The sequence below is a fragment of the Saimiri boliviensis genome, chromosome 6 (genome assembly GCF_048565385.1).
Source record: "Saimiri boliviensis isolate mSaiBol1 chromosome 6, mSaiBol1.pri, whole genome shotgun sequence".
Lineage (NCBI taxonomy): Eukaryota > Metazoa > Chordata > Mammalia > Primates > Cebidae > Saimiri > Saimiri boliviensis.
Genome location: NC_133454.1, coordinates 95,863,385 through 95,879,912, shown reverse-complemented (window position 1 = coordinate 95,879,912; position 16,528 = coordinate 95,863,385). Strand labels below are relative to the sequence as shown.

General features: G+C 36.9%; 1 protein-coding gene across 1 annotated transcript in view; it reads left to right on the top strand.

Annotated features, from left to right (window-relative positions):
* The window catches only part of LGR4 (leucine rich repeat containing G protein-coupled receptor 4), a 108,730-nt gene that overhangs the window by 46,754 nt on the left and 45,448 nt on the right, over nt 1-16,528 (top strand). The window contains exon 2 of the mRNA XM_039470819.2: nt 13,095-13,166. Coding sequence (XP_039326753.1) covers nt 13,095-13,166 — 72 coding nt within the window. The remainder of the gene's footprint in view (nt 1-13,094; nt 13,167-16,528) is intronic.

Genomic DNA, 16,528 nt, shown 5'->3' with positions numbered 1-16,528 from the left:
TTTTCCCAGGGCAGTCCAAACCAAACATTTCACCTCTTCCCATCACAACCTACCCAACTTCATTCAGCCATATCTACTGCTGTTAGTGGAATGGTCAGTTCATTTGCTGTCCATAGCAGGATTCCTTTAAGAGTGAAAGGGTGTACTATTAATATTTATAATGGAGGCTGGTTATGGTAGCTCATTCCTATAATCCCAGCACTTTGGGAGGCTTAGGAGGGATTTTTGCTTGAGGCCAAGAGTTCCATACCAGCCCGGGCAACAAAGCAAGACCCTGTCGCTATAAAAAATTTTTTAAAAATTGCCTCTGCATGCTTGTAGTCCTAGCTACTGAGGAGGGCTGAGGTGGAAGAATCTCTTGAAATCAAAAGGTTGAGGCTACAGTGAGCTATCACTGTGCACATGTACTCCATCCTGGGTGACAAGAGTGAGACTCTGTCTCAAAAAAAAAAAAAAAATATGCTGAGACAATAAGTATAAACCGGAATTGTACCAGGCCATCCAGAATGTATTATCGTTGTCACCTACTTCATGGTATCTGAATTGACCCTCCAATCTTATATTCTTTATTTTTTATTTTATTTTTTATGTATATTTATTTTTTGAGAGATAGGGTCTCACTTTGTCACCTAGGCTGGAGTGCAGTGGTACCATCTTGGCTCATTGCAACCTTGACCTCCCAGGCTTAAGCAGTCATCCCACCTCAGCCTCTGAGTAGCCTTCCTTAGGCTCCTGAGCAGCCTCACTATGTTGCTGAGGCTTGTCTCACACTCCTGGACCCAAGCAATCTTCCTCCTTGGCCTCCCAAAGTGCTGGAATTACAGGGGTGAGCCACTGAGCCTGGCCTTATATTCTTTAAGATTATGCTCTTTATAATGTGTATCTGCGTGTGTGTGTGTGTGTGTGTGTGTGTATGTGAATCAGAGGTGTGTGCCTGGTTTTGCTGGGACTTAGAGGAATTAGGTATTCTCTTCCTTGTAGGAGCTAATTTTCTAATACATTTGTTTCTCTGCTTACTAATTTAGTAACAGAAACTGCTTTAATAAAACACCAGATCAACTGCAGAACTGAGAAATTTTCTCAGATAAATGTCATAAAACAGGAACTCTCAGTCATCTTTCTCTGGACAGAAAACCATGTTCTGCTGTGAAATTGTGTTTGTGTCTGGGTGTGTGTATGTCTCTTTACATTTTCTTCTTAAACAAATTTCATGGTAGCATATTGTTTTCTCCCTAGAGAAAGAAACAATGGACCATATGATTCACAATAATTGCAAAAATTAAAAGGAATTTAAACTGTGTTGTTGTTATTGTTGTTGTTATTTCTGGGACTTTTTAGAACGTAGACTTGTCATAACTGGAGCTGTCCCAGAGTATTACAAACCAGGTTTAAGAGTCTTTGCTCCCAAAGATTCAGGACCTTGTCATGCTTTGATGGCATAGCCTCTTCTATACTGAATAAATCATTAGTGATTTTAGTGTTTTAAGTCATTCCCAAGGGAATATCTCTAGTGACTTTTTATAAACCATCATTATCAATGTCTGTTGTCTTTCAGTTAATAGAAACAATTGAGTCATACCAGTTATAATTTTGAGTAATTTCTTTAAGGATAGAATACATTTTTATAAGCCTTTTAAAAATGGCCATCAGAGCAGAGGGGAGAAAGGAGAGAGGGTGTGTGTGGAGTGTGTGTTTGGGAGGGGAGTCTGCATGCCTCATCGCCTGAAGGGAAGTGATTGCTCCACAAGCCTGCATTACTGGGATGGTGAAATCCCAGGGAGCCTGCCTTTGGGTTCAGGCCCTGACGGTTGGCAGCTGGTCTTCAGGGTATATAGACTCATCATTTAGAATTATTCTCTTGCCTCAACATAATGAGGTCAGTGCCTTAGTGTCTTAGAAACTGGAGGTACTCTTGCCTAGGTCTCTTATTGTCATGGACAAACAGTGCTTATTGGAAGGCCCCTTTCAGATTGGTGGCATTAGGAGGGATTTATTGGAGTGTAGGTTTTTTGTGGGTTTTTTTCCCCTTTTGTTTTTAATCTTAAAATCAGTATGTTATATAGGGATGATATGTACAGTAAGTGAAAATAATGTCATGATGTGACTGTATACTTCTAAAAACTCAATAGAACCCAGGGGTAACAGAGTAAAAATATAACTAACTAGTTCATCACCGGTTCTGCTGAAACAATTGAAAATGGAAGTGTAAGAAATTCTTTTAAAAAATATTTAAATACCCCATGGATCTCAGTGGTATTCTCTCATACTATTATTGTCAGTTTTAGGGAGCCCATGTCACCAAAATATGAATGATTAGTGTGGACAAAGAAAAGGAGAACTTTAAATCTTTTTAAAATCACTGGGCCAACCTTGTGGTACAAGGAAAGCAGGTGTAATTTTGATTCAGTTTAAATGGAGGAATAAGAAATGTTTTACTTGAGTAGCCAATTCCCTGAAGTCATGGTTCTGACTCGATTTCTTGGACAATATATTCGAACTGGAGGCTAAGCCAGGGCATTCAGAGTTTGCAGTTGGGAAGAGAGAAGCAGTTACATGCTGAAACAAATTTTCCTGAATTGATACTTACCTTTACAACATTTGATGCATTCTGGCATTTTTCTGTTCTATTATTTCCAATTTCAATTTTTTAAAAAAGTTGGCTATGACCCATTGAAATGATTTCACAACCCATTAATTAGTTGTGACCTGAAGTTTAAAAAATACGCGTCTAAACAGATGTTTTCGTGGGTGTGCATGTTTGAAGGCAAGGACGATGAAGTAATGTTTTCCTATCAGTTATGTTAATAAGTGTAGCCATAATAAAACATAAACTATTTAGTTAATTAGAATATTTACCATAGTAAATCCTGTTGGATTGATTCTTTATGAATAGTGCATTTTGTCTGCTAGGATGAAGCAATTGAGTGTTTCCAATTTGCCCAGACAATAATCTTTATATGTCGACGTTAAATGAACTATTGAAATAGCGTTTTGTCTGTGTGTCTTGGCTGGTAATAAACAGTTTTGTCATTGTACGGTTACCAGAATAGCTGTTGACACCCAAAGAATGCCTGGGAACACCAGTTAGGTAGGAAGAAAACATGGAATATGATAGTTTTAACACTTATCTATTCCCTGTGATGCCAGATGGTAAGGTTCTTGATCAAACTAGAAACAGGAAAGTAATTTTTTTTGTCTTTGGCATTTATTTTTCTTTGCCATTTATTTTTCTTTGCCATTTAATAGACATTACTCTAGAATTAGAGCATTTTATATTTTTCTCTTCAGAACATATCCCACACTTGTGAAAACTAGCCTGTTTAAAAAGACGAAAAGAAAAACAAACAAAAACAAAAAACAAAAGAAGCTGAACTTGCTTTAAAGCTAGAAACTATTGAATTAGTCTAACTGGTTTTATTTGTTTTATTTTTTTTCTTTGTAGGTAGGCACTATCCCACAGCTTTTTTTAGTTACCCTTTTAAGAATTTGTAATTTAAGCCACACATACCTTTTGTTGTGTTGTGATGTTTACACACCAGTGTTTTATCTTCACTCTTTTCTACCTTCTAGGGTTAGCATCCTCTTGAAGAACACACCCTTAAATGTCTCCTAGGCTATATTGCTTCATCAAGAGTGTAAACAATTACAGCATAAAATATTACCTTTGGAAATGAAGTCATGCGTCTTTCTTAATTGCTGAACTCTTGTAATTCTGAAGGGGGTCTATTTTAGCCTGTACTTATTCCCATACTTGCTAACACAAGCAAATGGGCCTACACATACAGATAGGAAAAGCATGAATCTAAGGGTTTCTTAGGGTTCCATAATTATGCATGGAATGTGCAGGAGCAGGAATATCAAAGTAGGAGTAATAATGATAGATTTAGAAAGGGCCTTAGAGGTTAGTTGGTACAAAATATTTTACAGTGGAGGAAGCTGAAATCGAGGTCTGGGTTTCTTCCTGGCTTCCCCTCCCTTTGTCCCATTGTAATATATGGCTGTCAGGATGACGTTTCTACAGCAAACCTGATGCGTGTAAATTTTGCTGGCAGCTTTCCATACTTGTAGAATAAAGTTCTGATTTTTAAAGGTCACATATGAATGCCTTTGGCGTTGCAGTTTTTGCTTGTCTTGGTAGCTTTACTTACCACTTGTACACATACTGATTTGAATGATTAAATTCCTTGATGGTCTTATCTTTTTTGACCCTACTGCTTGTAATTCTCTAATTCCTTGATGGTTTTATCTTTTTGACCACTCTGGTTTTATCTCATTTGACCATGCTTTCACACATATTCTTTCTGACAGGAAGACACCCTCCACTTTCTCCCAAGACACACATCTAGTTCCGAGGCTTTCAAAAAAAATTTTTCTTTTAGTATGAACCCAGTGTGGATTACATTTATATTATGACCATATACATACATATGTGTATGTGTATGAGTGTACATGTGTGTATGTATATTATATGTAATATATATTTTATATAAAAAATCTAAATAATTGTCACAGACATGTTTGTTTTTATATGTGATGTACTTAACTTTGATATTAGTAATATCTGCCCTTTCCACATCTGCACAAGAGCTTTGATGTTGGAAACCTTTTTTGAGCTCCAGGTCTGATTCGATCATCTTCACTTGCTGGGTCACACATGTCATAGTATTTACTTGTTTTGTTCCTCTCACTGCCTCAGACAGCTCTTGAGGGTAGAGACTATGTCTCACTTGTCCTAGCACACAGGCATCGACCTAACAGGTGCTCAGTAAAGAGATAACGAAGAAGCTGGGCCCGGTGTTCTGTTACAGATTGATAGCCGAAATCGCAAAGACAGAAAAGAGCCCCATGTTTCTTGATTCCCAAGACAGAGCTATGCATCTCAATTTTTTATTTGGAGTAGGACTTGGAGAATGGCTACACATAGGATGCAATTTTAATTTTTTTTTTTCCTGAGGGGGAAATGTGAGGGGATAGTATCATATATGCTCTTAGTTATAAAGGAAAAAACCCACAAAATACAGGTATAAAGGCTTAATTTATGTATAACCAAATTAATATTTTAAATATATAATTCTATTTTGAAAAACTATACAATTGTGTAACTGCTATCAAAATCAAGATATAGATTATTTCTATCACCACATAAATTTTTTTAATGCCTCTTTGTAGCCAGCCTTTTCTCTAGCCCCCAGCTGTTGCCACCACTGATCTATTTTCTGTGTCTATAGGTTCACCTTTTCCAGAATGCTATATAAATGGAATCACGCAATATGCAGCTTGTTGCATCTAGCCTCTTTTTTTTTTTTTTTGAGACGGAGTTTTGCTCTTGTTACCCAGGCTGGAGTGCAATGGCGCGATCTCGGCTCACCGCAACCTCCGCCTCCCGGGTTCAAGCAATTCTCCTGCCTCAGCCTCCTGAGTAGCTAGGATTACAGGCACGTGCCACCATGCCCAGCTAATTTTTTTGTATCTTTAGTAGAGACGGGGTTTCACCGTGTTGACCAGAATGGTCTCGATCTCTCGACCTCGTGATCCACCCGCCTCGGCCTCCCAAAGTGCTAGGATTACAGGCTTGAGCCACCGCGCCCGGCCCACATCTAGCCTCTTTGACTTAGCACAGGTGTTTGAAATTATTCATGCTGTTGCTTGTATCAGTAGTCTACTCCTTTTCATGCCGGATAATATTCCATTGTATAGATAATACAAACATTTCTTTATTTGCTAAGTGAAGTATATTCAGGTTGTTTCCAGTTTAGGGCATATATATTATTTATATCTAGGATTGCTAGGTCATATAGTCATAGTATATGTTTAATTTTGTAAGAAATTACCTAACTGTTTTCCAAAGTGGTTGTACCATTTTGCTTGTCACCAACAGCATTTGAGAGCTCCAGTTGTTCCACATCCTTATCAGCACTTGGTATTGTCAGCTGCTATTTAAAAAATTTTAGCCATTCTAATAGTTTGATGGTATCTCATTGTGGTCTGATTTGCATTTCCTTAATAACTACTATGAACATCTATTCATGTGCTTACTTGCCATTTGTGTATCTTATTTAGTGAAGTATCTGTTCAAATCTTCTACTCATTTTAAAATCAGACTTTTCTTTTTATTGATTGTGAGAGTTCTTTCTACATTATAATATAAATTATGGTTTGCAAATATTTCTTTCCATTCTTTTTTGTGTTGTTTCATTTTCTCTTTTCTTTCCTTTTTTTTTTTTTAAAGATGGAGTTTTGCTCTTGTTGCCCAGGCTGGAGTGCAGTGGCACAATGTCAACTCACTGCAACCTCTGCCTCCCGGGTTCAAGCAATTCTCCTGTCTCACCCTCCTGAGTAGCTGGGATTACAGGCATGCACCAGCACACCGGGCTAATTTTGTATTTTTAGTAGAGACAGGGTTTCTCCATGTTGGTCAGGCTGGTCTCGAACTCCTGACCTCAGGTGATCCACCTGCCTTGACCTCCCAAAGTGCTAGGATTATAGGCCTGAGTCATTGTGCCTGGCTTCATTTTCTTAACAGTGGCAACACAGTTTTGAAAGTCTTTGAAGGGAATATCCTAAAAAATGCTAAAATAGAGGTTTTACTAGCGTGGGCAAGATAGTGAGACATGGTCTCTACAAATAATAGAAAAATAATTAGCCTAGTAAGGTGGTGCTTGCCTGTAGTTCTGGCTACTTGGGAAGCTGAGGTGGGAGAATTGCTTGAGCTTGGGCAGTTGAGGCTGCAGTGAGCCATGATGGTGCCACTGCATTCTAACCTGGGCGATGGAGTGAGAGACTCCAGTTTCAAAAAAAAGATTTCAATCCATAGAATTAGATGATCATAAAATGAATTAAACATTTTTCTGATAGAAACAAGTTTTATTTACTTCTAAAATTTGAAGGTGACATTTTCTCTAGCCTTTCCAAGTTGTTAAGAAAGATTATACTTAGGGTGTTCAAGTACCTTAAATAGATAATGACTTTACAAGTTGATAACTTGTCTCTGCCGTAATTAGTGTTTATTTTTAAGTGTCAATATGGGTGTCGTGGCATCTATCCTCTTAACGATTCCACGGCTATAGAGGAGCATGTTTTGGATTTCTTTTGCTGGGAAGTACTGAGTGTTGGTACCTGAAAAAAACAGAGAAGATGTCAGACAGCATGGAGCCAGTTTATCCTACTGCTCAAAACTGTTTGTAGTAGAAATGATGCACAGACATTAGAAGGGTGTCTATAGTGACACTTAGTTGGAGTCTAGTCATGCTAAAACATGTAGAGACAAAAAAAGTATCTTTGGAACAAAATCTAACATGGCACATGTACTGTTTTGGCCCCATTTCTGCAGTGTAAATACAGTATCTTCATGCAGCTGTTCTTGTTGTTTTCAAAATGAAATAATGCAATTTTAGAACAGTTAAATTTAATTGAATGTTGCAACAAAATCTTAAACAGTAATAGCAAGTTAAGAATAGAGTGGTCTGATGGAGTTTAATACAAAAAAACCTATTGATGACATCTTTTGACATAAAAGCCTCACTATCCTAGCACAGTGCCTTGCACATATGTGCACAATGGATACTTTGTAAATATTTATTAAATGGATGACAGGATATCTCCTTTTTCTCTTGTAAAGGAAAACCCTTAATTAACCTCTGTTCTTTTTTGGCATAGTGACTTTCAGTAGCAAAGATATTCCCATCCTATAATGTACGGGCTGCTAAAAATAGCATTGATATATATTAGACTTCAATGTTTACACTTCCATTCAAAGGTATTTTCAAGAAAGATTTCTTGTTTTCATTTTGCAAATGAAGAATCTTTTTGGTGTCAAGAGATGAACATGTTCACAACTATATTATTTCAGATTTGTAAAAATATATACCATACATAGAAAAAAATCTGTAATGTTACTCATGAAATATGGCAGTGGTTACCAGTAGGTATTAATATTGTGGATGGTTTTCTCTGTATTCCCATTTTTAAAAAACAATTAACTGATTACTTTTGTTATTATAAAAAGGTGGGGAGAAAATGAGATTACTTGCTCAAAGTTATAGAAGAGTGTCAGAAATCACTTTTTTTTTTTTTTTTTTTTTTTTTTTGAGATGAAGTCTTGCTCTGTTATTTAGGCTGGAGTGCAGTGGCCTGATCTTGGCTCACTGCAACCTGCACCTCCTAGGTTCAAGTGATTCTCCTGCCTCAGCCTCCTGAGTAGGTGGGATTACAGGTGCGTGCCATCACACCCAGCTACTTTTTTTTTGTATTTTTAGTAGAGACAGGACTTTAAAATGTTGGCCAGGCTGGTCTCAAATGCCTGACCTCGTGATCCACCTGCCTCAGCCTCTCAAAGTGCTGGGATTACAGGCGTAAGCCACCATGTTCTTAATTAACTTGAATTAGAACTTTGGTATTATGTATGTCTTTACTACTTGTGGTTGAGAGAGACCTTCCCTTCAAATTTGTTCCACCAGAGGCATTTTTCAAAGTTTGTTTTTAGTTTTTGGTCATGCTGTAGACATCTGTTAACTGGAGATTGGCCTGACATTTCTGGTTGATTACCAAAGACCCTGAAAAAGTCATTGGGAGAGTATTCATTCTTGGCCATTATCAACATGTGTTTTTTGAGTTTATGGACATCACCATCATTTTTTTTCTTTTCCTAGAAAACACTTTAGAGAACCCTGTGTTCTTTTGAACCTGTATGTAATTTAGTGACTTTTTAAACTGCCAGGTAATATTTGAGATAAAATCAACAATACAGTAGTAGCAGTACAGTTTAATCTAATACAAATAGGAGAGCTTGTTCAAATTTGGATAACATTGGGTCAATCACAGTATATTTAAAATTAAATAAATCTGTGGCAGAAGGCCCAGACCCAGTAAGGAGGCAGTGTCAGAGTCCACAGTGGTACATGCTTAGCCATCAGCAAACAGGTTAGGCTTGCCTAGGGATCATTTTACAGAGATTTTAAAAGATACCTTGTTAAAACATGATATTCTTTACTCCATAGATACTTTAGCATCAGTGAATTTTATGGTGGGAAAAATACGAGAGTTTAACCACTAGAGAGATTTGGCAGTTTCAATTAAACAGTTGTACCCTTTAAATTTTAATTTTGAAATCAGTGACTGCTGGTATTTGGATGTTCATGTTAATTTTTCTGGGAAGGTGATGTGCTTTTATATTTCTGATCTTTTGTTTAAATGAAATATTTGATCTTGAAGTGTTCCTCCAGCTTAAAATCTTTGTGTCCTGGGGTTCTGGAGTTTAGTTTTGTGTTTAGGAAAAACTGCTCCAAGTTTTAGGTCTTTTGCAGCATTTAGTATCTTCTGTAAAGATGGTTTCTTTCTGAGGCCAACAGAGGCAGTGAGATGTCTCCTTTTAGTCTGGTCTTGGTCCACTGGATTCAGATGGCTTCCAGGAGCAGTGAAAACATGAATGATGATAAGATAACAGCTATTACTTGTTGAACTTATTATACATGACTTGACATTTTCTTGTCTTCACAGCAATCTATACGATTCAGTTATTACTCCCTCCATTTTACAAATGAAGAAGCCAGGGCACAGAAAAGATGAACAATTTGCCAAAAATCACACAGCTAGTGGTAGTAAATCCATATGTAAGCCTTGATCTGTCTGGCGCCAAAGCCTGTACTTGCAACTATGCAATGCTGGCTCTAAGTAAGACCATCAGCTCTCTGGAAATTGCCCTTCTGAGACATTTGTGAGTTAGTGGTGCTTTGACCTCATATGATATATATATATTTGCTTCTCTATCCCAAAAGGTGAATTCCTAGGACTTATTACTGATACCACTGATAAGATTGTACTACTCATGTGAATTTGAAGGTACTGATCTGTAGGAGCATCTTCTGGATGAAAATTCTTTAAACAATTTCCTTTTACTTATGTATCATAATAGTTTATATGACTTTTGAGCTTCATATATTTGTAATTATTGTCATAGGTCATCCTTTCTAATCTCTTATTTATAAAGCCTCTGTGCTTTATATTCTCTTTATGGTGTTGGTAATGTCATGTCTAGAATCTACTCTTAAGACTGTCTATAGGTTGTTTATCACCATCAGCCCTCATTATTTTAAATGGGTATCCACCCATCTATACTCTGTAACCACAGGTTTCCAGAACTTCTCCACAGATAACATCTTATAGCTCACCACTACCCCCACCCTCAACTTTTTACTTCATAAGTGTTGTAACTGAATCCCAGAAAGAGTGAGAGAAACCATCTGTAAAGAGGGAACCTCTCTGGGTGTGTGAAATTATACATTAAGAAAAATTTAGAAAGAAGTGTTGCTCCTGAATCTGAAGCTTTGAAAGAAAACCTCACCATGTATTTAACATATATTAGTTTGTAAATATGGAGTCTCGCTAATTGCATGTACAGCTCACAGCAAAACTACCTGTTAAGTCTTGTTACTATAAGGGAAAAACTGAGAGCTGTGCATGTTTTAAAAAACTGGAATGCAAAGAATAGTGTGGTGTAAATTGTCTCTAATTATGTGTTTTTTTCTGATGAGGCAATTAATTGGTTTGCTCCAGACCTTTTCTGATGAGGAAATTAATCAGTTTTTCTGTTACAGTGATAACGCACCTGAATTCAGGTGTGCCAAGCTTAGAGGAAACGGTACAGAATGCCTCATTTTGTAAAGCAATCAATTATTGTCCTTTCTCTTCTTACTGGAATGACCAAAAAATACCAAAACTGTCTGATCTTTTACAGGATCATTTTTTACTCATATTGGATCATTATTTTGCCTTCACTATGATTAAATGTTTTACCAAATATATCTCCCGTTGAGAGTGACTTAGTAATTTAATAATGACTGAGGGATAGTCTTTAAACTTTGCGTTGTGATAAACTTTTCATAAACATTCTACAAAATGAATCTCATCTGTTTTTATCTGAAAAGGTGGACTCCTCCAAGAAGAAACTACAGAAAAGTGTGAATCACTATATACTGTCAGTATAAAGGCATTATACTTCCTGGCCTGACAGTATATAATGTCAGGCCAGGAAGCTACCCAACCAATCAGCTTCAATTTACTGATGAGCAGATGGAGGACCAGTACAAACAATGGCTACGTGGCAGTGTGGGAGTTTTGCTGGCCTTTTCTGACCCCTGTTTTGGTGCCATTTCTCCAGTATCTTGCCAGAGTGTTTATGAAAAACAAAGCGTTTCCTCTTCCCTTCCCCCAGAGATAATGATCACTGACTAAAGTAGTATTGGGGCCTGGGTTTTAAAATAGTAATCCCTAGAGAAGCATAGTAATTTGGCTTTTCCTATAAGTTTTCTTTAGTAGGATTTGAGTTGTCTTCAATGATATAAAATTTTAGAGTGCATGTGTGTCTCTATGGTCATAAGATTCATCTAAAGGGAAATTTCTTGTGCTAAGAAATGTATATTAGCATTGGTTCCTTAATTGCTAAAGCTATTCCTGGTCTTTTTTATTTTTTTTCTTTGACCCTAGTTGTCAAACAAAAGTGTTTTTCCAGAGATTCATGGATAATTATGTCAAGATGTTAGTGGCGTTATTCCTCCCAGTTCTCCTAGTTTGTAAGGTTGGTGGGACTCAAGTGTTTGTTTTATATCTTGACTACCACTGGAGATAAGTATTAATAACAGGATTCAAATAATACTTAAGAAGACTCATTGTTTGCAGTTAAGGTTGTGGGCTCTGGTGTTCACATTTTCTGTTACACTGATTGCTGAATGGTCTTGGGGAAGCTTTTTTTTAACCTCAGTAAGCCTCAGTTTCCCCATTTGTAAGGTAAGATTTTCTGTGTAGTGTTGTCATGTTACAAGCATGCACTGCATGTTAACTGTTGTTCCTGCTGTTTTTGTTGCTGCTTCTGTTACTGTTATTCCCAAGCCAAAAAATGTTTCTAAACCTGCTTTGGGAAAAGCTAGTAAGAAAAGATGTGGATTCTATTTCTAAATTTTAGTGAAAAGAAAAATGGGGAGGAAAGGATGTACCTAGCATGTTTACCGAAGGTGTCACCTCCTTTAAAAGAAAGTTTTAACTGATGGAATGGGTGGAATAACACAGTATTATTGTTGTTAGCTTACTTTGGTATGCTTCATTTCTCTTCTACTTCCTCATACCAATATATATACTGTTCTAATGGGCAAGTTGCACATGTGAACTTTCATGCCAGGTTCTAGAAGTGGGACACCCAAGGGCTCAGCCACAGAATTAAACACCATTGAACTGAGGGAGGCAACTCCACTACCCCAGCGCATGCTGGGACTTTCCCTTATGGGGCTGTTTTAACCTGTCTTTCACGGTGCTGATCTCAAGTAGAGTGTGGCAGAGAAAGCCAGTTCAGAAGGCAGCTGCCAGGGAAGAGAGAAATGGTTAACAAAATATTTTTTGGCTGTTTGAACTAGTGAATTGTTGAGTTATATTGTTGAGTGAGTTTTCTTTCTGCGGACGCTTTTAAGGGAAAACTGGAAATGGATCGCATACCTATCATGTATGCACTTGTCCTTAGCCTGCATCTTGTCACAGGCAGAACATGAAATCCACTGACAACTATTACCTGGAGGACTTTTACAGGTTTTGAAGAAAATATGACTAGGGTAGAGCTAGGACATGCTTTTATTGTCCTTGAGTGACTCCAGAAGCCACCCTTACCTGCAAATTCTATTATTAGAATTAATATAATAATAATTATTATTCTATTATTAGAATTAATATAATAATTATTATTCTAATATTCCATTCCTAGGGTATTCATTTGTTTATTTTGATCAGATATCAGTAGTACCGTGAATACCAGAGCACTGGGAAGCCACCCTGGCCCACCTATTGTAGGTGGTTTGAGACATTTTTTCCAAGGATTCTTAAGACAGGAAAATACAGGATCTGGGTACATTTCTAAAGTATGGGTTATAATTTATAACAAAACATTTAACTTCTCTGTGTTTTCTGAATATTGCATTCTGAAGCCAAATTGTGACTGTTGCTATGTGTCTTCTAATGCTCTTTCACAAAATTGCAGTGACTAGTTTTCCGTTAGATTAAATGCTTTAAGCTTCATGTCACTTAATTAACAATATTCTTAACTTTATGTTTTTCAGGGATATCAGTATGAACAACATTACTCAGTTGCCAGAAGATGCATTTAAGAACTTTCCTTTCCTAGAAGAGCTGTAAGTATTACCTTGAGAAATGTGTCTGTCTTTTATCCCCAATTCCTTTTAAAAGCTTTTGCTACAGAGATAATCTGATGTTTTCTGTTAGGAGACATTTTGATAGCTTAATTTCAGTGGGCTTTGTTTTGAGGAAATCATGTTTCTTGGGAGAAACAAACTTGGTTTTACTAGCAGCATAGTTGCTGAAGCTATTTTTGAAAGCCATAACTAAAAAAAAAATGCTACTTCCATAGGACCTCTTTTTTGCTGCAGTTATCATAACTACAAATGCTGCAGTGACACCAGTTAATTACAGTGTTATTCTGAGATAACAAGGCTGCTGTATAATTACCATTGTTGCCAAGGAGTTGCTATATGGGTAACAGAACCACAAAAAATAACACAAGGTGTTTCAGGGTCATGGGCAACAATCTCAACAGCGAGCCAACAGAAAACTGAGGGTAGGTCCCCTTGGACATTTGCAGATGACCTTTGGAAATGTGGTGAAGGCATGAAACACTGTCCTCATCTTTAAGAGCACCTCTAACTTTGAGAATGTTTCTAAACTTGTCAGCTGCATCTCACATTTCCAATTTAATAGTTTGCACTGTGGAAATATTTATTCTCCTTGTTTTAACCTCCTTTTTGTTGTGCTCTCCACACTTTTTTGAAGTCCATAATCAAAATAGGCACTTTTGGGGTTTAAAAGAATTGGGAACTATATATTATGTTTTAAGAATCCCAGTGAAAAAAAATCAGACTTGAATTAAGTTAATATAGGCTTCTAAAGGCCAAGCTAATGGATTATATAACATATAGAGGTAGGAAGGTGACGGTTTGATACAAAGAACATCAAAGAGATATAGCCCCAAAGGAATCTAAATTTATATTACAGATTTTGTCATACAGCCCAGCTGTTGAGTATTAGATCCAAGTCAGTGAAAGTCTTCAATCTTAGTTCAGTCCCTCCCTGGAGAATATCGAACAGGATTCAAATAAGGTATACAGATTATGTACTCTGATAGAATATTGAAATGGTAGTTAAAGATTTAATAAAATTAAAGAGAACTTTTTCTTTCCACACTACTTAAACACAATGCTCCCACAGCAAAAATTGAATAGAGATTGTTTGTTACTTACAAGTTTATGAGCTAGGTCAAATTACTTCTGTCTGCTTAGTTTCTTTGTCTATAAGGTGCACCTAATGGTCCCTCCCTTGTAGTATTCTAGTGAAGATAGTGAATTAATTTATGTTAAATGATTAGGAAAGTACATGAAACAGAGTGAATGTTATGTAAATACTATCTAGTGTTTATTTTACTGTTTTAAAAGTGCATGAGAAAAAAATAATGAGAGTATATACCAAATGTTATCTTTGGGTAAAAGTATGTGTTTTATTTTTGCCTCCTGTGTGTGTGTGTATTTTTTTCCCCTATAGTGAACATTATTTTGTCATAAAGTTATCTTTAATTAAGATTTTTCAATTGAGTTTCAAAGAAGCAAACCATGCATTTGAAGTTTCTACCTCCACCTCTCTCCATCAAGCCCTAAGATGCTTTACCTCTTCCTTTTTATTTACAATTTTAGACTATAGGATTATTCTCTCTTTACACAAGTAATTATGCGATGGAAAGACATTAACAAATGGTTGTTCAGCCATTGTATAATATAATCACTATGAGATGGTAATATGGCAGGCCAGCAATGGAGAAGTTCCCCTCATTCTGGATGGGGCCATTGTGTGCAGACCATCTTTGTTGATGCCTTTGATTGCCAGTTATACTTTAAGGAATTTTGTAGTGAAGACCTGGATGTGGAGTCAAACCTGTTTAATCTGCTTAATGAAGTTCACATCTTAGATTGCTTAAAATCTCAAATGACCAACCATATGCCAACCTCATGAATTCTGTTAACCAGGACTTTTAATTGGAACCAAATTGGATTTGACTGCTAGTTCTTTGTAGCAAGGTCATGTTCCGTCCATATTCTGCTATCATAGTATTGAAACCCCTCAGATCAAGTCAGGATACCCTCTCTAAATGTTGTATGGTATTTCAGAAATGAATTCAGTTAGGAGAGCAGAATATTACTTCAAAATAGTCTTTCATACTTGTGCAGTACTGTAAACATGCAAGGGAATTTATTTTCCATGTTAATGTAAATATGATAAAAAGCCTATGCTTTTTTCTTATTAAACAGTGTAGTTGATTTTGACGTTCCATAATGATGCTGCCATGACTATTGTATTATTTCATAAACAGCATAACTCTTTGTCCAGAAGTCATCTGGAAGTCATTTAAGAGTGATCATGAAGCCAAATGCCCTGAATAGAAATTATTTGCTGAGGGCTTTTTCCATGTTAGTTAATGAGGTGTACTTTACACGATGTGACTGGGTTTGGCAAAATTTGATGTGGTGAATGTTTGAGTGTGGTAGAATGCTTGGGGTATTAGGAGAAATCACTTCCCAAGAATACAGAAGAAGTATGTGTAGATACTTACACATTTCCTTATTCTTTCAATAAACTCTGAATCCTACTCTATGCCAGGTGGTGGGTGCTGGGACCACAGACACAAGCATGACCCATCTTCAGAGTTGACAGACTCTCTAGAGTTGTGCTGTCCAGCACCATAGCCACTAGCCACAGTTGGCTATTATGTTCAGATTTAAGATAAATAAAATTAAATAAAATGGAAAAATTCAGTTCCCTGGTTGAGCTAGCCGCATTTCAAGTGCTCATATAGCTAGCTGCCTATAGCTAGTTGCTACTATATTAGACAGCGCAGATGTAGATCATTTCCATCATTGCAGAAAATTCTATTGGGCAACATTGATCTAGAGGGTGAAATGAAACTAACACTTGCTGCATCATGGTGAAGATGTGTATGCAGGGAACAGAGGCCTAAAGCAGTGTATTTTCTTAGGACTGTAGGTTTTGGGAAAGTCTTCCACAATGGCTTCTGCTGAGTGTTGAAGGACATGTAGGAATTAACCGATGAGCATGGTAGTAAGGGTGTTCTGGAAAGAAGAACATAGCATGTGGAAGGCATAGAGATAGAAAATTTCATGTTTTAGGATGCATAAAGTTGCATCTTGTTATGACAAGACTAAAGGGTACATATGGAAAAATGTCAGGAGATGAGGCCAGGTATTGAAGGGTCATTTTCAGATAAGAAATTCAGACTTGTCCTGAAGGAATTTAATTTGATATTTGGGTGAGTGATAGGAATGAGACTAGGGTTTTGCCCTGAATAACTGGGTGCCATTTGCTGAGACTGGGAACCCAGAGAGATGATCTATTTGGGGCCCAAAGAATTCCATTTGATAAAGACAGGATAGAAAATGGTATGTGCCTAGAGCTTTACAATGAACAGAAGTTC